The sequence below is a fragment of the Acinonyx jubatus genome, chromosome A1 (assembly GCF_027475565.1).
Source record: "Acinonyx jubatus isolate Ajub_Pintada_27869175 chromosome A1, VMU_Ajub_asm_v1.0, whole genome shotgun sequence".
NCBI classification, from domain to species: Eukaryota; Metazoa; Chordata; class Mammalia; order Carnivora; family Felidae; genus Acinonyx; species Acinonyx jubatus.
The window spans coordinates 142,567,277-142,591,793 of NC_069380.1; the positions used below are offsets into that span (position 1 = coordinate 142,567,277).

The window sequence follows — 24,517 nt, forward strand, 5'->3', positions numbered from 1 at the left end:
AAAAAAATGTGTGTGTGTGTGTGTGTGTATATATATATATATATATATATATATATATATATATATATGTCTGTGGTAGAGTGTTTCTTAGTGGTTCACTTGAAAGCTCCTTGTAGTGTTTACTTCTTAAGCCCGACATCTGGACATTGTGGACTAAGGTGTTTATTTTTAAATGTTTCAGAATTAAACTTTTAAGTCTTGAAGTGTGTTTCTTTAAAAGAAATTTCCATCAGATTTGGTATTCAGTATTTCTTATTTTTGTTGAAGGTGGGAGTCGTGAAGCAGACTGAAACTGCGGCATTAAAGGCCATTGGGGATAACAAAAGTTCACTTTTTTCCCGGAAATTGACTGCTCTTTATACAAAATCTACACTTATTGGAGAAGATATCCTTTTCAAATAGTAACTTTTCTCTTAAATATTATGATGACTTTGTTTAAATAACATTTTTACTTAACTGTTCCTTGAATGGGTACCTTTTTGGTGAGATAAGGTAATCTAGTTACTTTGACCTTTGATTAGTGCACTACTGAAGAGGGAGGGATTGGGAATGGCTGGAAACAAGCATTTTCAAATGCCGTAGTAAAAGGGGAGTTTGTCATACTTTAAGAGCAAAAAAAGAGAGCCTGATGAAAGATGATAGCAAGTTAGCAACTGATTTGAATTGCATCTTCCCTACACTGTATGGGTGGTAGTTAGGTGCTTAGGGCCTGTAGGCCCCTCGAGATCCTCCCTAAGACAAGACCTAAAAAACAGCTTGTTAACTTCAGAATGTGAAAAGAAAACTACGAAGTTAACACACAGTTAATTGCTTATGAAAGGTAATAGTAGGCCATCCTCATTAATTGTTAGCTTCATAAGAATTTTATTATTTTAAAAAATAGGTTGCGGGTGAACCTTTCTCACTTTGTGAGAATGCTCGGTGTGCACAGTGATTGCCCCCCAATTTTATAGTCATTCATTAATTTAGTAAATTACTTGAAGCAAAATGATTCTAATAGCACAATCATAAAATTCTATTTTTTAAAAACCCAGTAACTATATATGAAATGGGACAAAGATGCATTTTAAAATGTTTACTGTGGAAAAAAAAATGTTTACTGTGGGATGGGGTCAGGTCTCAAAAAAATGTAGAGATAAGGTCTTAAAAGATACAGTGTGAAAACATTTCTTTCATAATTTAATACAAACCAACTTATTTAGAAACCTGCTTCTACCCAAATCAGCAAGACCATTTTGTTCCAATAAGATTACGAATAGGTACAACTCAGAATAGACCCAAAACCATGAACAATTCTGTACTGTTCTAAGCTGATCAGGCTGTAAGAACCTGGTAATTTTATTGTTTCTTTTACCTGAACTTGAGTCTCTTATTAAAGCCTGCTCCTAAAATGGTACACCTCCCTGCTTCCCTTTGGTGTTGCTATAGCTCTTGCCTGCTGTTGCCTAAGTTGGGTTGTTCCAGACTGACTTCATCCCAACTCAACTTATCCCTGAGAATTTAATTAATGGACTCACTAAACACACACACACACACACACACACACACACACACACACACACACGTACACATACGTGTTTCTGTTTTCTTTTTTGGTTTTCTTTTTCATGTCTTTTAAAAATTCTCTTGCTATTTCTGAAAGCTTTAGGCACTTTAAAGGAGGAAAGTAATTTACATTTATTTTAGTGTATTCATGCTTTGGAATTAAGCATCATGGGATTCAAATCTCAACGTTATCCAAGTAAAGAAGAGGGTTAATATTTGAGCTTCCCCAAGGGGTACTCTCCTAGGCTCTTTGGGAAGTGAGAACATAATAGCTGTCTATCCTCATGAGTCGCATATCTCAGGGGAGTTAAGGCATGTAACTATAATCAGAGTAAATCAGAAAAATGAAGCCTATGTGGAAGATTTTGCATAGAGCAAAAATGTCTGGGACAATGAACCATTGTTTTAAAGGAGAAAGCAGTTAATGGGAATGTAGCATATAATTTTCTTTAATAATTATTACATGTGAATCCTTTAGTCAAGCTGGATGATGCTATAAATGTCGATGAGATAGTGACTGATAATTCTACCAATTTTCTTCTGTGTATCTGTGAAGATCAGGAAAATGTTAAGGACAAAAAAAAGGGGAACATTTTCATTGGAATGGTGGTAAGTACTTTGTAGGTGAAGAATGAATGATAGATGTTCATGGTATCTCTGTGAGTAATCTTGTATGGTTTATAATGAGACTGATCAAGTGTGCCCTCAAGTAACTTACTAGAAAAATATTTTCCTCGTAATTTGATATGTTAAATCACTAGTTACAAGTTTTCTCATATGGCTCCTTGGTACTCTGTACTATGGAGACATCCAGGTAGTTTCTGTCCATGTGCTCTATGCATTTAGGGTTCAGGATGGACACAGTGACAGATAGAGATATAGATAAGAAACAGAGCAGAATAAAACACTAAGCCAACACTGTGCATGGATAGCAAAGGATTTTACAAATTTCCTCTAGGGATTTGAAATTAAACGCATGATTTTGTGATTGTTGTATATAGATTTGGAGTAAAGGGGATATGGAGTAAAGGGAAATGATAGTTGGCCAATGCAAAACTCCATGTTTAATTAACGTTAGGAATACTTACAGTCAGTTTTCTAGAGAAATATAATTTGTGAATCATGGTTTTATTGATTTTACCCTCTGGCAGTTTGTGAGTAAATTTGCCCATTTACAGACCCACATGGACTTGGCTCAAAACCTTAGAATTTTTAGTGCCCTTCAGAACTATTAGATTTTCTTTTTCTCTTGTTGTTAAAGCAAAAGTAGGACTCCTTGCCTAAGTAATAACTAATTCTCTTTGTTTTTTTTTTCTAATTTTTGCAATCAGCTGCAATATCAACACAGTTCTTTTTTTTTTCCAGCAAAAATTCTTAACAACCCAAATGTCTCCAAAGTACCTTTTTAAAAAAATTAAAAAAAATTTTTTTCAATGTTTATTTATTTTTGAGAGAGAGAGAGAGAGAGAGAGAGAGAGAGAGAGAGAGAGAGAGAGAGAGACATAGAACACGAGTGGGGAAGGGGCAGAGAGAGGAGACACAGAATCTGAAGCAGGCTCCAGGCTCTGAGCCATCAGCACAGAGCCCGATGTGGGGCTCGAAGTCTCACAAACTGTGAGATCATGACCTGAGCTGAAGTCTGATGCTCGACCGACTGAGCCACCCAGACGCCCCTAAAAAAATTTTTTTTAATCAAGTGTTTATTTCTGAGAGAGATAGAAGGGGGTGGCAGAGTGAGAGGGGTGTAGAGGATTCGAAGCAGTCTGTGTGCTGACAGCAGAGAGCCCGATACAGGGCTAGAACCCATGAACCATGAGATTATGACCTGAGCTAAAGTCAGATGCTTAACTGCTGAGCCACTCAGGGGCCCCTCCAAAGTACCTTCTAATACCTTATTTTGGGGGGATAACTCTCTGCTAACTTGACCTTTGCTTAACCAATAAACTTTCAGAGAGTTTGCATTACTGTTGGGTGGCTCTGAATGATTTTTTTTTTCTAAATAATTTTTTTTTTTATCTTTGAGAAGTACTTTTTATCTAGTCACAGGCAGTTGGATTTATTTACAAATAGTAAGGTTATTTGCTTTTAAGCTCTAACATATGTAATGTGCTAATTTATATTTACCTGAAACTCAGCCTAAAGAATAGAGTTGAATGTATATGATTCCTCTTTAGTGCTGAGTGGTTGCCGCCAGAATTAACCGTTGTGTATGAACTGTGATGTGAAAAAATGAGAAATGATAGTTTGCCTCTCAAGTGTTTTCTTGGGTCTTGTCCTTGTCCTCATTGACCACTTTTGGGCTGATGACATCCAAAGCTCTGGGTCCAGGCTGCACCTCTCTCCTGAGCTCTAGCCTCTTATATCTATCTTTTTGCTGAGCACGGCACTCAGAATTTGTCCTGACTCCTCAAACTCAGTGTGGCTACAATAGATCTGTTCTTTTTTTACCCTCAGTACTATTCTTGTTGGATTTTTCCCTGTTGTTACGAGTGTCACTCCCTAGGAGCTATCTTTTGGGTATTGGCAGTTAGTCTAAAATCAAAGTCTTTAGCATTGATAGTATCACTGCAGTTAGGCCCTCTGCCTTCATTCTGGGCAGTGCATGGTTTTATACAGCCTAACTTTGTGTTTTTAGTGTCACATATCACATAGTAATAGATGTTGCAGGCATTATAATATAGACCATTTCTCTAATTAAAAAAAAAGCAGGGAGGTGGCGCCTGGGTGGTTCAGTCAGTTAAGTGTCTGACTTCAGCCCAGGTCATGATCTCATGGTGCCTGAGTTCAAGCCCCCACTCAGGCTCACTGCTATCAGTGCAGAGCCCACTTGGGATCCTCATTCTCCCTCTCTCTCTATCCCTCCCCTACTCATATTCTTTCAAAAATAAACATTAAAAAAATAATTAAAAAGGCAGAGGGGAATTTGTCTGATAAATTTGTTACTTGAACTTCTATAAATAGCTTTTATAAATGCTAGATAGATTGGGAGATAAACTTACTTATGTATACTAACGTACTTACGTTCCAGCTATCTGGGCACCAGAGAAGGCCTCTCGGCTATCATTAAGGAGGTGCTTTGAGCCAAAAATGAGGGACTTCAAAAAATTATAAAATATTCAAAAGAAAAATTAATAAAACAGAGTGCTTAATTACAGTAATATGAGACAGCGCTCTAGGGGTTAGGAAATATTTCCTCTGGGAAATAGAACATTGCCTTGAGAAGGGCCCCCTTCCTTCAGCAGAGGTTAACTGTAATCCAGACTTGTATAATAATAATTTCCTTGCTTTTAGTTCTAGTTTTACCTCCTTAAACTATATACAAGTGTAAACATATTGTGTCTTTTGGAGTCTTGCTTCCTTTGCTTGCAAACTACTCTCATATAGTATTTGTATATGAGATTTATTTGTGTTACTGTAGTAGTTCTTACATTGTCATTGCCATAGTATATTTGATGATTTTCAGTTCATTCTTCTCTTGGTGGACATGTGGGTTCTTTTCGGTTTTGGTTGTACAGAGAATGCTGTTATAAACTTTTTTGTGCACGTTTTGTGGTATACCTATGGTATACCCTGAGTATATACCTAGGAAGGATTTGAGTTAGGAGTATGGAGTTTACAACTTTGCTAGGAAATATGACGCTGTTTTCCAAAGAAGCCATGCCAGTTGACCTTCTGTCAGCCATGTTTGAGTATGGGGGTGAGTATAGCTTATACCATCTGTCACTAGTGCCATGCATTTCTTCTTTCTTTTTTTAATTTTTTAAAAGTTTATTTTGACAGAGAGAGACAGATCATGAGCAGTGGAGGGGCAGAGAGAGAGGGAGACACAAAATCCCAAGCAGGCTACAGGCTCTGAGCTGTCAGCACAGAGCCCAATGCGGGGCTTGAACTCACAAACTGGGATCATGACCTGAGCCGAAGTCAGATGCTTAACTGATTGAGCCACCCAGGTGCCCCACTTTTTTTTAATGTTTATTTATTTATTTTGAGAGAGAGAGTGCAAATGGGGAAGAGGCAGAGAGAGAGAGGGAGACACAGAGTTCAAAGCAGGCTCCAGGCTCTGAGCTGTCAGCACAGAGCCTGACGCAGGGCGAGAACTCATGAACTGGGAGATCATGACCTGAGCCAAAGTTGGCCACTTAACCGACTGAGTCACCCAAGTGCCCCAGTGCCATGCATTTCTTTTCTTTTCTTTTCTCTTTTCTTTCTTTTTAATTTTTATTTATTTCTGAGAGACAGAGGGTGAACAGGGCAGGGGCAGAGAGAGAGGGAGACACAGAATCCGGAGCAGGCTCCAGTCTCTGAGCTGTCAGGACAGAGCCTGATGTGGGGCTCAAACTCACAAACCATGAGATCTTGACCTGAGCTGAAATCAGACGCTTAACTGACTGGGCCACCCAGGCGCCCCCATGCATTTATTTACCATCAGCAGAGGACATGAGAGTGGCCTATGGAGTGAGATCACCTGGATCTTGTTTCCACTACTTTTATCACTCTGCAACCTTGGCTAGGTTTCTTACCTTTTTTCTCCTTTCTCAAACCATGAGTTTTTCCAGTTTATCTTTGCTATATTGGCTTGGGATGCTAGGGGGTGGCTTTTAGTTTTTATGGTTATTTCCCTAGATAAACTCTCTACTTGGGATTCATTCAGAGTTTGCTATATTTGTGTTAGTTTTTGGAAAAATTAGACTTTTATTGATTAATTTTATAAAATGAAATAGAAATTTACTACTGCTCTGGTGGCCATGTTACTAGGAACTTATTACTGTTTAGTGATGACAACTGTTATTTGTACAGTACTATATAGTTTATAAAGCATTCGTGTTTGTTTTATGATCTGGCCATTGCAGTGACCTGAAGATGAAAGTAGGCTGGTTTATTCCCACTTAGAGGAGGAAACTGAGGGCTTGGTGACTTGTCAGAGTCATTCTGTCGGGTTCGTTGGATCCAAAACTTGGCTCAGGCTGTTTCTCGCTTAGTGTAGATATTGGTGAATCTGACTTCTTACATAAGAATCTTGGAAAGTACACAGGTTTTCAAACACTTTAGAACTGGACTACACACTAGAGAGTGTATCCTCTTTACTGTTTCCATGTGTGTTTATAATGTGTCAAGGTTATAATTGGGAAAAATATGTTTTCTGTGATGTTGCATTTTTGTTTTCAGGGAGTGCAGCCTGCCACAGGTGAGGTCGTGTTTGATAGTTTCCAGGATTCTGCTTCCCGTTTGGAGCTCGAAACTCGGATATTGTGCCTGCAGCCTGTGGAGCTACTGCTCCCCTCACACTTGTCAGAGCAAACAGAGATGCTTATCCACAGAGCCACAGCTGCTCGGTGAGTTGGCACATCATTGGAAAATACTACTGATTTTGAAACTCAGATTTAATTCCCAGACTGGGAATTAAACTCATTAAATTTAAGCTCATTGAAGTTGTTAACAAGTTTTTACTTACAGAAGTATTTTAACAGTAGTGGTGGAAATTAAAAAAAAAAGAAAGAAAAAGGAAATTACTCATAATATCACCTTAATGTAGGACTGTTAGAGCGGTTTAATGATACTATTTAGAAATTTATCTTCAGTTTTTAGAGGTAATTTAGAGTTCATTTCTTAGAAAGGTTATATAATTTTGAAAATGCTGCAAGTTTTAATTTGTGGCTGTGTCCAGGAGTTTTATTGATTAGATCTAATGTCATACGTCTTAACTTGTGCAGCAGTGTACTAGGCACTGTGGCATCCAGAGGAAGAGGATGTGTTTGTCGTCCATGTTTGGCAGAGTTTATAATCCATCAGGAGAGGCAGATGTGTACACATCTAACAGGATTCACAAAGCATGATGTTAAGTGACAACATGAAGGTACCTTGTTGGGACCATTCCATACTGCCACCTGGAGGAGTATATGGGGAGAAAAGACACTGGAAAGGCGGGCAATGGCTCCAGGGGACAGGACTATGTACTGAGGAATTTGGACTTTAGACTAAGCAGGAAAGCCCATAAAGATTTTTATTTAGTAGATTGACAAATCAGGAAGTCAAATTGATGGGTAAGTGAAGTTCCAACTATTTTTTTGTTCTTAGAGTTAAGAGTGTCACGCTTTCATTTAAATTGAACTTCTAAGTAGTTTTCATAATAAATATTTTTTATTATAACACCAATCCGTGACCATTTAGGAAAAATTGGGAGTTACCAAAAAAATGAAGAGCTAAAAATAAGTCAAATCCTATAACCCGGAGGTAGTTATTCTTAAATGTTTTGGTGTGTTAATTCTATGCATATGTATCACATTTTTTGATTTATGAAGTTGGATTCATGTTGCAAAATCAGTTTTGTGTCCTGTATTTTTACTTAAAATTCCCATAGTTAAAAAAATTTTTTTTTTAATCTTTATTTATTTTTGAGAGAGAGAAAGAGTGCGAGCTGGGGGGGAACAGAGAGAGAGGGAGACACAGAATCTGAAGCAGGCTCCAGGCTCCAAGCTGTCAGCACAGAGCCTGATGTGGGGCTGGAACCCACGAACCTTGAGATCATGACCTGAGCTCAAGTTGGATGCTTAATCGACTGAGCCACCCACAGGTACCCCTCATACTTTTTAAAGGGAAATTTATCTTATTTTATTATGGAAAACATATAAAATTATACCGAATAGTGTAGTGAACCACATGAATTCATCAACCAGCTTCAACATTGCTCAACTCAGACAATTTCATTTCATCTGTATCCCTACTCCCTCTCTCCTTAGATTATTTACTTGAAGCAGATTCTAGAGAACATCATTTCATCTGCTGATATTTCAGCAGGTACTCAATGGAAACAAAATGACTGCATCTTATTCAGTCATGTAAATGGATAATTTATCCATTCCCCTTTTGTTACGCTATGTTCATTTTTTTAACTTCCACAAATATTACTGTGATGAGTATCCATGCATAGAAATATTTGTGTGCATTTCTGATTATTTCCTTAAGCTAAATTCCTCCAAGTGGAATTACTGGGTCACAGGGTATAAACATTTATAAAGCTTTAGAATTGGTAATATCAATTTATACTTCTGTTGCTACAGTACAGGAGAGTTGCTTGAACCTTGCTTACAATGGATCATGTAAACAGTCTCTGCCAACTGGATAGGTGAAAAATTCTCTATCAAGTCCCCTTATTTGGTTTATAATCCTTTTCTGACAGTGAGTTAAAACCTGAATAATTAAAACTGACACAGTAGACTGATTAATTAAAAAAATTAATAAAATTTCTAAAGATTTTTAAAAGTCTTCCAAAACTTTATTTCCAATATTTTGTGGTTTTGGTTTTGTTCATTTTTCTTTATAACTGTGTGTATATTCGGTTGACTTAGATATAACAGAGACTAAAGGTGATCAGTTGAATGAACACTTCCATTTTTCTGATTTCTGCTTTTTAAAAACAAAATAATAAAGGCAAAAATTCAATAAAAGGTGAAAATATTCCACAAAAACATTGCCAAAAATGAGTTTTTTTGGCTGGCGGGCAGCATTGCTTATGATATTGCTAAATGTTTATTCATCAAATGAAATTCAGAAGGCATTTGGCATACTAAAAGATAGTTCTGGTGTCATATGTGGGCTTTCCCAAATTTGATGCTGCCTTTGTTTTGTTTTTATTTATATTTCTTTAGTTAGCATTGAGAGTGTATAACTTTTCCCACACTCATGTAATTTTTGTTTTATTCGCATTTTAGACTAAGCAAAGTCAAAAGTTAATCCCCGTTTCTGTGAGTGTCTAAAGCTGACCTATATCCATGGACACATGGAGTGCTAGAGATTCACAAGTTGAGCAAATATTGTGGCTCTTGTGATGTAGGGTTTGGGTTGGAAAATTGGCTTTTCACCTTACCGACTTTCAGTACTCACTCAACTGTGTTGTGTTGTCCTTCAGTTTCCTTTCCTTTCCTTTCCTTTTTTTTCCCCTCCTTTTCTTTAATATAGGGATAATAAGAGTGCTTACCTCATAAGATTATTCTGAGTGTTAAATAAGTTAATACAAGTAAAATGTTTGCAATAGTGGCTGGCATAGAAAGCCCTCTATAGATAGCAAGCTGTCTGTTAACTGTATGATTATTATTTGTTATTATTTGCCATTGTCTTTTTAAATATTGCCTCTTCCCTGTTCTTTTCTGGAATGCCTTCTTATTCTGCTCTCTACACATGGCCCTTTATGGTGTTATCTCCCACCTCCAGCCTTCTTTTAAAATTTTTAAAAAATGTTTTTATTTCTTTTTGAAGGAGAGAGAGAGACAGAGCATGAGCAGGGGAGGGGCAGAGAGAGAGGGAGACACAGAATCCAAAGGAGGCTCCAGGCTCTGAGCTGTCAGCACAGAGCCCGACGTGGGGCTCGAACTCACGAACACTGAGATCATGACCTGAGCTGAAGTCAGATGTTTAATCTACTGAGCCCCCCAGGTGCCCCTCCCACCTCCAGCCTTCTGAAACAAATGTCTCTCCTGTTATTTTTGGCTCTTGGGGATTTCCTCTTTTTTGTTGTTGGTTTTTGGCTCTGTTTAAGCAACATTTTTGATTATATTTTAATTCATTGTTTCTATGGGTTTTTTAAATTTTTTTTTTTTTAAGTTTATTTATTTTTGAGACAGAGAGAGACAGAGCATGAACGGGGGAGGGTCAGAGAGAGGGAAACACAGAATCTGGAACCGGCTCCAGGCTCTGAGCTGTCAGCACAGAGCCCGATGCGGGGCTTGAACTCACGGACCGCAAAATCATGACCTGAGCCGAAGTCGGCCACTTAACCAACTGAGCCACCCAGGCATCCCTCTATGGGTTTTTTAGTATACTGTCTGAACCAAGTAAGTTTTTCATGCTTACAGTAGCATTCTCTTATTTTTGTACTTGGATCTCTCCCCATTTTGAAACTACTTCAGTAATCATCTGTATTTTAGTCCATTTTGATTTTCTTTAAAATTTAATCTAATTTTTAGCATTTAACACTTAATTCACTTTTTTTAAATTTTATTTTTACTGTGTCAGGTGTGGTCCTGCCTTAATTTCCCCATGAGTGCTCATGAATCCATTTTACATTCATAACTTAGCTTTTATCAATCTGAGATAAAATTCTATCCATATTTTTTTAAGAAAGAACAAAAATCAGCAACAAGGATAGGGAATAGTTTTAATGTATGAACAACATAGCCTGTCAAAATTCCATTCCATATTTACTACCAGTAAACCATATAGCCTTGAATTTTCAAGAAGAAATTTTTTTTTAATGTGTATATATTTTTTAGAGAGAGATCATGAGCAGGGGAGGGGAAAAGAGAGAGGGGGCAGAGGATCCAAAGTGGGCTCTGCACTGATAGCACAGACCCTGGTGCTGGGCTCCGACTCAAGAACTGTGAGATCATGACCTGAGCTGACCTTGGATGCTTAACCGATTGAACCACCCAGATGCCTATTTTGTTTTTGTTGGACTTTTGCCTGTTTTAAACAGTGATAGGTAGATTCTGGTGTCTCAGACTTAGAATCCACTGTTTTTCTTCTGTAAATCTGAAGGTAAAAATAGCAGTTTTTGTCAGTTACCGGTTAATATATATTGATATTGAAGAAAAACTAAAGCTGTGTGAGAAAAGGAAGAATGGCTTGGAATTAATGGAATATGCATTTTAAAGTATTAATGTTTTTTTATAATCTTTGGCCACAAGGGGTCTCCAAAGGATTTTCTATTCTGTGAATTATCACTTAAAGAGTACCAGGACCTTCACATTTATTTTTATATCTCCAGGTAGACTTAGTTACTTTGTATCACATGGTAATTAAGAATAACTACATATTAGTGAAAGATAAAATTGTTTCTAAGTAATGATAAATAGATTTTTTTAGGTTATTTTTATTTATGTAAAATATGTTCATAAAGTTTTGGTTTGGATCTTAGGAAATCATTTTTACTATTTTTTGTTACCTTTCCCATTTGTTGTAAGAATATATAGAGAGAAACAAAGGGAGAAGGATGATTTTCAACCCTATATTAGTTGCATTTAAGGTCACTTTAGCTTAGAGATGTTATATGTCTATAAAACTGGTTGAGAGGAAAACTATCGAAAACAATAGACAAATATTAGGTTGTGTTTAATAGTTCTCAAAGAAAGTGATATTTGAAGCAAATCAGAAGAACAGAGCAGATGGTGCCCAATTTTGTGTTCAGAGAGGTGAGGGCTTCCTGGGCCCTGGCACAGCCAAAGAAGGCTTTATGTAGGAGGTGGGCTGGGCTGGCAACATTTGTGGGACTGGAGGCTTTGAATTGGTAGTGGGGAGGAGGGAAGGGTGTGCTGTGTGTATGCACACGTGTACGTGTTCGTAAACAGTATGAGCTCTGAGGCACACAGGCTGGAAATACTAGAGGAGGTGTGAGGACAGAGGTGACACTTTTTCTAATTGGAGGTGAACTTTCATGTTGAGTAATGGGGAAGAAAGCGTTGAGGACCATAAAATCCAGCCACGGCGACTGGAATCTGATGGAAGTCAGTAAGGCTTCTGACAAAAGAATGGCATGACAAAAGAGAAGAGGCAAGTCTACTACCTAAATGGGAGAATTGAACTTAAAACAGAACAAAACAAAACAAAACAAAACCCGTTTCCCTGAGGGGCAACAAGAATAAGTACGGGAAGTCTGGAGAATGTCATAGCTGGGAGTAGGAGGAAGCAAAATAGAAAGAAATGGAAAGGAAGGGGATAAAAGAGCTGGGTATAGAGCCAGGGCAAAGTAGGGATATGTGGTCATCATTTATCTGTTGCAAATGATATGGCCAATAGTATGTGTTAATTTTTTACAATATTGACTGTTAAAATTTTCTGAAGCTGCATGATATTGACAAAGATAGTTGGTTATAAATTAACCCTAACCAGTTCAGATCACTTATGAAGTATCTATAGAAGAATGACCTTCAGGACTACAGTGATCTAAGCAATTTGGCTTAGGAAATCCATGCTTGAACATATCAGGATTTACTCAAAGGTAGATGTGTATGCTGCCGATTTGAAGAAAACATTCAAATCTTGATGTTGGGGAATAAGAATAACTCCTACTGTGGATACTTCTAGTGTTAGAAAGAGAAATACATTATTATGTTTTTGTGTCCACAGACAGCCTTACATCTTTAAAGGTTTAGTCAAAACCATTATCTGACGTGATTGCTTATAACAGAGATTTGTACCATCTGAGTGTCTTTTATAGATATTTGAAATTACCATTGCTGTGTTTTAATTTTGTGTTTCTCTTTTATTAAATTGTATTAGAGATTAAGTACTACTTTGTCATACTTTGATTTTCAAATTTTTAATGGAAAATGTTTTGTAGTTTCAGTATTAAAATGAGATGATTACTTTGAGACCATGTGCATAAATTATCAGATCAGTTGTTAGGTAAATTAGGTATCTGTGTTATGGCTAAAGTCCAACTTCTTGCTAATATCAAGTTGAATTTAGCATTAGTTAAAAAGTATCAAATATTTTTGAAGGATGAGAGGAAAAAAATAGACAGATATTACTGATTAACTTGGTTAAGAGGAAGTGCTCCACACGTATTAAATGTTAAGTGGGTAGTACTTGATGGTCTGAATTTAGTGATTGCACTCTTCTAGTAAGTTTTGTCAAAGCTTAGTAAGTTTAGTGCCTTGGGCTTATATGAAGTCATTTCAGTATGATTCTTATTTGGAGTTGTTGGGAACCAAGTAAATGTGGCATGTATCAAACACTGGGTGGCAGGCAGATACGAGCCAAAAAGTCCCTAAATTTGGTTGGAAGATGAATCTGGGTAAGGTGAGGGCATTCAAGGGAGTGTGAACACAGGATGGGGTAAGGGAATTGTGAACAGTGAGTTGAATGGAGTGTTGGGTGTGTATGGGCAAAGAGTGGCCTGGGACAGAATCTAGCACTTAACTGCTTAGTGAACATTTGCTACATGCCAGTGTGTTTATGGACAGAGGGGAGGACTGTACCTGTTTCATGGAGGATGCTGGGCACTAGCGGGAAGAATTTGTGCTTTATTTTGATGTTTTATCTACTTTGGCCTACTGACTCCTTTTATTTAGTATTTTGTGTTAGAATTTTCTTCTTGTAAATTTGTCAAGTTACTGGGGTAGTACATGTCTTTTGTAAAAGTAAAAATAATCTATTTTTTTAAAGTTTATTTATTTTTTTTAGTAATCTCTATACCCAACATTTGGGGCTCAAACTCATGACCCCAAGATCAAGAGTTGGATACTCTACCAACCGAATCAGCCAGGTGCCCCTAAAATACCTGTTGTAAAGAAAACAATTCTTGCTAACCTTCCCGCCCAATTTGATTTAAAGTATTTGTGTTAGAATGTGAGTTTAATATTTATAAAACTTAGAATTTAGTGCTTTAGCTTTATATCTTTTTTTTTTTTTTGTAGCAGTAGTCAAAATAAAAGTTGAAATTAAAATCAGGCAAATGTATAAAACTAGTAAACTGAAGTGAACAGTATTTTGGTACAAAGGATGATGTTCTTGTCTGAAAATAAATTGATCCTCCTAATTTGAGTGGGATGTGTCCCCCATTAAGGACCAGGTTCTTTGCAGTAGTTTATTTTTTCTATACTGTGATGTGCTTTGTAGACTCAGCTTTTTACCACAGTTTTTCTTTTTGAACCACAGTGTAACTTAAGTGATTTGCCCTCTACTTTCATTTGAAGACTGCCTCTTTTTTTTTCTGATTACACCTCAACAATGCAAGTGCTCTTTATTGCTAATGTGATGTTAAGCATAAACAGAAATGCAGGAACTGAAGCATGTGGCAAAATTCATTAAAAAATTTTTTTTTAATGTTTATATTTGAGAGAGAGAGAGAGAGAGAGACAGACAGACAGACAGATAGAGTGTGAGGGGAGAGAGGGGCAGAGAGAGAGGGAAACACAGAATCTGAAGCGGACTCCAGGCTCTGAGCTGTCAGCACAGAGGCAGGCGCAGGGCAGGGCTTGAGCTCACAAACCGTGAGATCATGGCCTGAGCTGAAGTCAGATGCCTAATTGACTGATCTACCCAGTCGCCCCTTAAAAGGTGGTAATCTAGTTGATTTAGGACAGGTTTTTTTCAAACCAAAGTTCATAAAGTCAGTGTGGTAGGTTGCACCTAACAGTGAAAAAAAAATAAAATAGAATTTATCAAAGTGCTTCACATGTAGTAAAGGTTAAGTGTTTCATAAAAGGCTTTTTTTTCAGTTTTATTGTCTATGCATTATTTCTGTCTATAGGTATGCCTTCAGATCCTCTTTGCAATTTCTATCATGTTTGTAATTCTCCAAGAAGGGAATTAAACTCCTCATATAATATATTAATTAAATGTTATCTTAAATGATCTCATATATACATTCTTATTACCTAAAATTGATCAGATACTACCGAGAAGTATATTTTTAAATAGTACAAATGAGAGGCAGTTAACATTTAAGGACTGTATATTGAAAACTCTAAAGTTGATTTGCATACCATACATTGCCTACATAGAAAATGCAGAAGTGACAGATTATTAGAAGTAATAAGGGTTCATCAAGATTGTTAAGTGAAATCAGTAAATGAAAATGAATAGTGTCTTAATACAGCAGCAACAAATAGTAAATATCTTAAAAGAAGGTACTACTTGGAATAGCAACAAAAGCAGTATTATTTAGGACTGTATTCACCAAAAGAAAAACAAGACCTTAAAGAAAATTTCAAAACTTTATTGAACAAAGAAGAACTAAATAATGGGAGGAGGTGTATTAAAAATGTGTAATTAGTAAAGTAAACCTGTGATTTTACAAATATTTATGGTGTAGAATACAGATTCTTAAGTTGGTATTTGAGTTTAAAAAAATGTGGATTGATTTAACAGAAGCTTGGATTGTAGTGGTGATATGCTCAGATGTGGTAACATCTTAAAAAACTTTGTTTTAATGCTTTTATTTTTATTTTTGAGAGAGAGAGAGAGAGACAGAGCTTGAGTGGGGAAGGGGCAGAGAGTGAGGGAGACACAGTCTCAGCTGAGCTGTCTCCCTGGTGGTCTAGTGGTTAGGATTCGGTGCTCTCAGCTGAGCTGTCAGCACAGAGCCTGACGGGGGCTCGAACTCAAGAACTGCAAGATCATGACCTCAGCCGAAGTCGGATGCTTTAACCCACTGAGCTACCCAGATGCCCCTAGATGTGGCAACATTTTTGAAGATGCAGGGGATAACTTAAGTTAGGGAATTGTGCTGGAGCACATAGTAAGGACAGTGTATGTCACGTTTTTCTGTTTCTTGTCATTTAGATTTTGTATGTGTGTTTGAGCTAAATCTAATATAAATGGGAACATTGCTTGCATGGAAAAAAATTTCAGACCAGAGGTTTAGGGAAGTACAGATGATGATGAATTTGAAGCTTAGGTCACTTAAACTCCATGAAGATGGGTTACTCTCCATTTTTCAAAATAGTTTGCCTTTCTAAGAAAGATACTTTATTCGCCTTCAAGTTCATGTTAGTAATTTAGATAGCAGTAAATTCTAATTGATTATTTTGTTTTAAGTTTATTTTTGAGAGAGAGAGAAAGTACAAATTGGGGAGGAGCAGAGAGAGAGGGAGAGAGAGAATCCCAAGGAGAGGCTTGGGAATCCCCTATCAAGGGGCTTTAACTCAAGAACCATGAGATCATGACCTGAGCCAAAATCAAGAGCCAAATGCTTAACTGACTGAGCCAGCCAGGCACCCTGATTATTTTTTTCTTATCACTAAAACTATCCGTAATGATAGATATTTCCAGGATTTTCTCAAGTTATTGATACATCTTCTGAGTTATGCATTATAATACATTCATTTATTCTTAAAAACGTTTATTGGGTGCTTACTGGGTACCACGTTCATTATTAGATAGTGAAGATGCAAAAATGAATAGGATCCCTATTTTCCCAATTCTTATGGTCTAGAGGATTGGTATTCATGGAAGTAAATAAACAATGATAACGAAAGCGCTGATTGTTAAGGTTCCAGAAAGTGACTGGTAGCATGAGGACATCAAGCTTTGCTAGAAGGAGTTAGGTGAGGCTTCCCAGAAGAATAGTCCAGCACTGAGACTAGAAAAATGATAGCCAGGCAGATGGAGGTGTAGGAGAGCATGGTTTTCTTAGGGAACAGAAACTAGTTTGGTCTGCCAGGGCAGGCATGGCAGCGTGAGACAGGACAGATGTGGGGTTTGGGGAGAAAGGTTGTGTAAAGTGAAAGTGAAAAAGAACCAAGAGAGAAAGCAATGTAATGGAGGGGTTGGACAAAAAGTTTCCTGTGAAAAAGATGGAGAAGGAATGACTGGTGGCAAAAACTATATCATAATGATCCTTTGTGTCCCCAGTACCTATTATATATGGCTTACATATACTAGGTCCTTAATAAATGATCAGTGAATGATTAAACAAGTGACTTTTGGAATAGGGAAGAAATGGGTATTTCCTATTTGTTTTTCTTAAGAAAATTTATTTAGGTTTTATAAAATGGAGGGATTGTTGTAGTAGTTGGATATTCATACGTGCAATATATATGATGATAAAGGTATATTTAAATGGTATAGATGTGGCCAACTCATTTACTTCTTTTGGGAAGACCATATTAATTCCTTATCATTTGGAAATTAAATAAAAACTTAACAAAAAAATTCCATATCATTTTTGCCTATGGTTTCTAGTCTTTAAAAAAAATAGTGTCACTTTAAATTAATTTACTTAAGCTTCTTGACATTTCCATGGATATTCCCTTACAGTAAATACTAATGGAATCTACATGGCTAAGTTTTCCTGTACAGGGAATTATATAATTATTTTAAAGATTGATATTGATGGGGAAAACAAGGTCCCAACCTCATTTCTGGTACTTGAAACCTTTCCTGTGTGGTACTCATAGGAAATCTACCCCCACCCCTGTGTTTTTTTTTTTTTTTTTTTTATCTTCCTCATTTCCTTCATTCTAAAGTAAGAGATAAATATAAAGTTGACTCCTTTGTTACTGCATTTCATTGTTTATTTTATGGTAATTTCACTTTACTATTTAGAAAATTCAGAATAAAAAAAGTTGCTCATGATAGTGGATTAAATAGCAGAAAAAATCTCATACACAGGAAGGAAATATCTTTAAGAAAACATTTAAAGAAGAAGTCTTCTTAATAATAAAAATCTGTTTTTTTTTAAAATTTTTTTTTTCAATGTTTATTTATTTTTGGGACAGAGAGAGACAGAGCATGAACGGGGGAGGGGCAGAGAGAGAGGGAGACACAGAATCTGAAACAGGCTCCAGGCTCTGAGCCATCAGCCCAGAGCCCGACGCGGGGCTCGAACTCACGGACCGCGAGATCGTGACCTGGCTGAAGTCGGACGCTCAACCGAGTGCGCCACCCAGGCGCCCCTATATTGGTTTTTTTTTTTAAATATTAATTCCTTTCCTGCTGGAAATGCCATTGTATTTTCACTAGTTCTTTTTTTTTTTCTTTTTAATAACCAAATACAGAAGAAACATTCATAAGATTTTTTCCTTGTGGTCTTAACAAGAAAACAATTGTTTTTGTATTTAAGATTTATATTGTGTTATTTTTATTGAGGTATAATTGACATAAAACATATTAGATTCAGATGTACAATGTAATGGTTTGATATTTATATTGTGAAATGATCAAAATAAGTTAACATCTAGTTAACATCCATCACCATGCATAGTTACAAATTTTTTTCTTATGATGAAGACTTTTAAGATCTACTCTCTTGGGGGGCGCCTGGGTGGCTTGGTCGGTTAAGCGTCCGACTTCGGCTCAGGTCATGATCTCATGGTCCGTGAGTTCGAGCCCCGCGTCGGGCTCTGTGCTGACAGCTCAGAGCCTGGAGCCTGTTTCAGATTCTGTGTCTCCCTCTCTCTCTGCTCCTCCCCTGTTCATGCTCTGTCTCTCTCTGTCTCAAGAATAAATAAACATTAAAAAAAATATATACTCTCTTGGAAACTTTCAATATACAAGACAGTATTATTAACTGTAGTCACCACTCTGTACATTACATCCCCAACTAATAGTTTTTAATATATGTAGTCAGCACTTTTAATGGGTATGCTTAATATATATCAAACGGGCGTGTTCTTATATATGAAAATGCAGATTTTATGCTGCATTTATAATATTGTATATTATATATACAATATAAATGTATATATATTATACATTTATTTTTGGGAGAGAGGGAGGGAGGGAGGGGGGAGAGAGAGAGAGAGAGAGAATGAGAGAATGAGTGGGGGAGGGGCAGAGAGAGAGGGAGACAAAGAACCTGAAGCATGTTCCGGGCTCTGAGCTGTCAGCACAGAGGCCAATGCAGGGCTCAAACTCATGAACTGCAAGATCATGACCTGAGAGCTGAAGTCGGATGCTTAACTGACTTGAGCCACCTGGTTGCCCCAAAATCCAGATTTTAAAACATGGTCAATAAATACATGATAGTTACTGTACAACAGTGTTTGCTATAGGGTTTATCTAAATTCTGAGCCCTTGTGTATTTTCATTGAGTATAACTCCTCAGGGGTGTCTTTACTTGGAAAGTATAAATGGAGTGTACATGTAATAGGTTTACTGAGAGCAGCTGAATAGGAAGAAACAGCATTTGAAGAGTCTGGAGGAATGACTTAACTGATTAATACAGAGAACCCCCAAGATGGGGCAAGACTGCTTAAACAGAAGGTTCAAAAAGCATTGCGTGAGGTATACACAATTGTTTTACTACTTCTGCTTGATTTTTGTAAATACACCTATTCATTTGGGGTTGAAGATTTAACTGCATAAAGTCCCCCAATTAAAGCATTTTATTCTGAAGTTACAAGGTCACTGAGGTAGTAAGTGGCAAAGTCCACTAGGACTAGACCCCCAGTCCTAATTGATGCTGATAAGTCCACTTTTTACTGTCATTAAGATATAACCTAGTGGCAATCTAGAGTACAAATATCTCCATAATTGAACTCTTAATATAGGTAGCCATCTGTCTATAAGATCTCTTCAGTTACTTCTTTCTTCCCTTTCCCTCTTCATAGTTCAGGAAGAGATTCCTTTTCCTTTCTTCCCTTGTAGCAAAACTTCCTTTCACTATCTATTTTAAATAAAAAACTTGAGGTTAGCTTGATTTGAGAGCTTCTCTGGGCTTGCTTATGGTCTAAGTCTTGTCTAAGCCTATGTCTAAGTGGACTTAGACTTTTCATTTAGTCTTTGCAATGACTCCTACCTGTCAAATCTTCCCACTGAAGAGAGATTTGTAATTTCCTTTATTTTTCTTGATTACTCTGAGATTATTCTCTTATCTCTTGTTTTCAGGCCAGAAATTTCTTCTCTCTCCCATCTTTTTTGGTGGGTTATTTTTAACTGCTAGCCTGAGTTTTGATTTCTAGAGCAATAAAAGTCTGTGAAGTCCTGCTGTGTTTTTTTCCCCTCTACCATTTTGCTTTCCACTCTGTTCTTTCCTTACTCTCTTATCCCTGTTTTTGTCTTCTGTTTGGTGTTTGATTTAATAAACAATTTGACTTAATATACATAATACTGAGGTTGATGATGTTTCTCCAGGTTTACTTGGGAGCTCCCGCACACCCCAACAATTTAGAAAACTCTGACAAGTTCTTGGGACTCTTTCCTTCAGTGTCATCTTGAACTTTCTTTTTGTACCTTCAGCTGTGACACACTCTTCTTGGCCAGGCTGAGCTGGGCTCTGCCTCTCATAGGAGTGCTTGTGAATCCTAAACACACAATGTGGTTATACTAGGTTGTCCCCAACCCTAATAGGAAGGCTGGGAGAGAGGGGAATGCATGAGTGGATCTGCATTCCTTCCCTGATGGCCTTGTTGGATCATGACCATCCACAGGTTTAGTCCTTACCTGGTAGGACCATTGAGATCAGGGGAGTGTCTTTAGGGTGCTTTGTGTCTAGTCAGGAAGGCCTGCACCTGAGCCATCATGGCAGTGCTTTTTTGACTGTGGTCCCAAGTCATTAATGACTCATGAAAACAATTTTATGGATGGCAATTACCATTTTAAAAAATGCATTACAATAGTATAGAGTTGAAGATAGATAAGTGCATTGTATGTAATAATCTAAGTATTGTTTAATGAAGCTTTTTCCATTTGCTATATATCCTAATCCTGTCTAACCCAAGAAAAAGTTGCTTCAAAGAACGACACATTGACTTCTGGTCATTCCTGTTAATGATGTATATACAATTAACACATTAACTGAATGTTTCCCTTTTCATTCAGCTTTGCAAACATTTATTATACAATTGTCATGCATCTCATTGAGATTAGATTACTACCTTTGGGGTGCCTGGGTGGCTCAGTCGGTTAAGTGTCTGACTCTTGGTTTTGGCTCAGGTCATGATCTCACGGTTTGTGAGTTCAGGCCCTTTCTCGGGCTCCGTGCTGACAGTGGAGAGCCTGCTTGGGATTCTCTCTTTGCCTCTCCCCTGCTTGGTCTTTCTGTCTCTCTCTCAAAAATAAATAAACCTAAAAAAATTTTTGAAAAAAAAAAAAAGGAAATTATTACTTTTGCCCAGTGAGGGCTACTAGTCTATTTGGAGAGCCAGCACATATACTCATTGCTCTGGGTACAAAGCAGATTAATACAGTGTGATAGGAAAGCAAACTGAATACTAAGAGTACACGAGAAGGAGAGAATGGAGCAGTATTCCTTAGTAGAAATATGATGTGATCCACAAATGCAAGTCACATGTTATTTTGTTTATTTTTAAATGTTTTATTTATTTTTCAGAGAGAGAGGCACACACAGTGCCATGGGTAGAGAGAGAGGGAGACACAGAATCCGAAGCAGGCTCTGACGTGGGGCTTGACCTCACAAGCTGTGAGATCATGACCTGGGCCGAAGTCAGAGGCTTAACTGACTGAGCCACCTAGGCGCCCCCTTGTTTATTTTTTATTAAAGTATAGTTGACACACAATGTTACATTAGTTTCAGGTGTACCACACAGTGAGTGATTCCCCAAGTCTGTACGTTATGCCTATGCTCACCACAAGTGTAGTACTTACTATCTGTCACTGTGCAACACTGACTGTTCTTATGATACCATTGAACACATAAGCAATTTTAAATTTTCTGGTAGCCAGGGGTGGTGCCTGAGTGGCTTAGTCGGGTAAGTGTCTGACTCTTTGGTTTTGACTCTGGTCATGATCTCACGGTTTGTGAGATGGAGCCCTGTGTTGGGCTCTGTGCTGACAGCCTGGAGCCTGTTTGGGATTCTCTCTCCCTCTCTCTTTGCCTCTCCCTTACTTGTGTTCTCTCTCTCTCTCTCTCTCTCTCTCTCTCAGTAAATAAACTAAATTTTCTGGTATCCACAGTGAAAAATAAAAGGAAACAAGTGAATTTAATTTTGAGGGTACGTTTAATTTAACATATCCCAAACAATCATTTCAACATGTTCTTCTTTTGCATTCTTTTTTATACACTAATTCTTTACATTCCTTTTTACACACTCAGTTTTTAAAATCCATTATGTGTTTTACACTTAAATCACATCTCGGTTCTGACTAGCCACTAGCCACATTTCAAGAGCTCAGTAGCCAGCCACATGTGATGAGTAGCTACTATGTCAGGCAATGCAGTTTTACAGAATGTAGGGAAACTTTATGTAAGAGAGGGCCTGGAATGATAGGTAGCACTTAACTAGACAGGTGCTGGGAAAAGCATTCCACGGTGAGAGAAAAGTTTAAACAGAGATGAAATAAGAATTTGTTAAAAAAAAAAAAAAGTTAATGAAGCTCTTAGTATATACCAGGCATATTCTTTTACTAACATATAAACAACAGTTCTTTGAAGTAGTAGCTATGTAATTTATAAACTATACATTTTTATAAATGAGGAAACAGGCTTAAGTAGTCGAGTAGCTCTGCACACAGGTGTGCGTGTGTCTTTCTGTCTGTAGAAGGCAGAAGGATGGCCCTCCAGAGATATTCACGTCCCAGTTCCTGGAACCTGTGAATATGTCAGATTACATGGTAAGGGGGAATTAAGGTTGCTGCTCAGATGACTTTAAGATGGGGAGATTGCCCTGAATTATCCAGATGGGCCCAGTTAATCACAGGAGTCCTTTAAATGTGGAAGAGGGAAGTAGAGGAGGTCAGAGTGATATAATGTACTTAATTTGACCCACAATGTGGGCTTTGAGGCAGAGAAGACAGCATGAACCAGAGAATGTAGCCTGCCTCTAGAAACTGGAATAAACAAGGTAGGAATCCTCTGGGCCTAATGGGTTAACAAGGCATAAAGAAACACAAAGTCATAAAATGCTCACACCTGAGTTTGGGTAACCAGATTGGCACTCCAAGAATAGGGACGCACAAAGGTGCCAAGAATAGGGAGGTGCAAAGGCACCCCAAAATAGGGAGGGGGTGTCGAACCCCCCCAAATAGAGGCAAAGGCCTGAAATAGAATTGGCACAAAGGTGCCCAGTACATAGGAATAACAAGACTAGATATTCAGGATGAAAGCATCCCAAGTTTATTTAGCACTATAGCAGAAAGGTGCTTTCATAGGAGAATAGGGCCAGGTCAGGTAAATTGGTGAATTGGACTTTGGACCGCTGAGCTGTAGGCAAAGCAGCTAGGAGCAGAGATGGTTAACAAAAGAAAAGGTGTCTCGTTAGCCCTGAGGTTATTCCCCCTATCTGTCTCATCCCCCTAGGCTGGCAAAGATAAACAGGCACAGCACCTCCTGTCTGCTGTTAACAACCACGTACTCATCTGCCCACCGCCTGGATTTTGTTTTCTATTGACCCAAACCCCAAACACTGTGTATCTTCAAAATCCCCTTTCCCCCCTCACATCCACAAGTTAATGTTCCTAGTTTCTTTGTCTCTTTGTACACGCGCATCACGTTTGCAAGCCTTCTGATGTGAAAAAATACAGGGCAAGGACTCTTATGCAGGCTCTTCTTGTCCCCCCCCCCCCCCCCCCACATTAGCCATCTCTCGTTTTAATCCTGCATCCGCTCTTTTGCTAGACAAAAAGAGAACTTTAGACAGAGTCTATGACAACAAGGAACCCCATTCTCACCTGGAGCATCCAGAAAGGAACATAGCCCTGCCCAGTGAGACCAGTGTCAGACTTCTGACCTAAGTAACTATGATAATAAATGACTGTTGTTTTAAGTTTGTAGTAATTTGTTACAGTGGCAATAGAAGAGTAATACACTCAATATCTGTGGGTTCTGGCTAATGATGTAAAATGTTTTTCTTAACCTTTTGTTCATCAGTAGCTATTTACTGGAATTAAGTCAGACCACTGTCTCTCTTTCTTGGATGCTGAGTTTATTCTACCTCATTTTTCCCAGTAGCTGGAAAATGACAGGTGTTTAATACTGTTTAAGTAGACATAACTTTTCTTGCAAATAGGAACATAAATACTAGCTGTGGTTCTGACTGAAATATTGGGAGTTTGGAAGTACTTGATAAAGTGGTGACTGCCATTTTCAAGTCTGAACAGTTTCTAATTGCTAAGTCAGGGTATCATTTATGTATGAATTACCTTATAGGTAAGTATACTTTACAGTTTTTTATGTAACTCTTAACTATCAACCCCCAGATGTCACAAAGTTTATCTGTGGGTGATTAAATTGAGTAAGACAAGAGATTGCCCACCCATACATAATGAAATCCTCTTTCTTCTACCTTCCAGAGAACAGTGAGAACAGCTTGGCCTGTGGGTTGATTGTCATATTCTGCTTCCTTCCCACCTACTTTTTGCTACAGAGAGAGCCTAGACTCTCCTCACATTCTGTGAAGAAAGGGCTTCCTTAGGTTAGTTCCATGGCCCTGTGTACATAGAAGGAGAGAAGCTTCTGTCTTGCTTCCTGCTTGCATATTTGCTTCTACTTTATCTTTCCTTCTATGCTAACAGTGCAGAGATTTTACTTCAGAGATATGTATTTTATCCACTCCTATCGTTATCCCATATGCTA

General features: G+C 37.7%; 1 protein-coding gene across 5 annotated transcripts in view; it reads left to right on the forward strand.

The window, feature by feature from the left end:
• The window catches only part of MSH3 (mutS homolog 3), a 187,786-nt gene that overhangs the window by 19,794 nt on the left and 143,475 nt on the right, over window positions 1-24,517 (forward strand). For all 5 annotated transcript variants that reach the window (XM_053224371.1, XM_053224369.1, XM_027039130.2 and 2 more), the window contains exons 6-8: window positions 268-385; window positions 2,009-2,154; window positions 6,712-6,878. In XM_053224371.1, coding sequence (XP_053080346.1) covers window positions 268-385; window positions 2,009-2,154; window positions 6,712-6,878 — 431 coding nt within the window. The remainder of the gene's footprint in view (window positions 1-267; window positions 386-2,008; window positions 2,155-6,711; window positions 6,879-24,517) is intronic.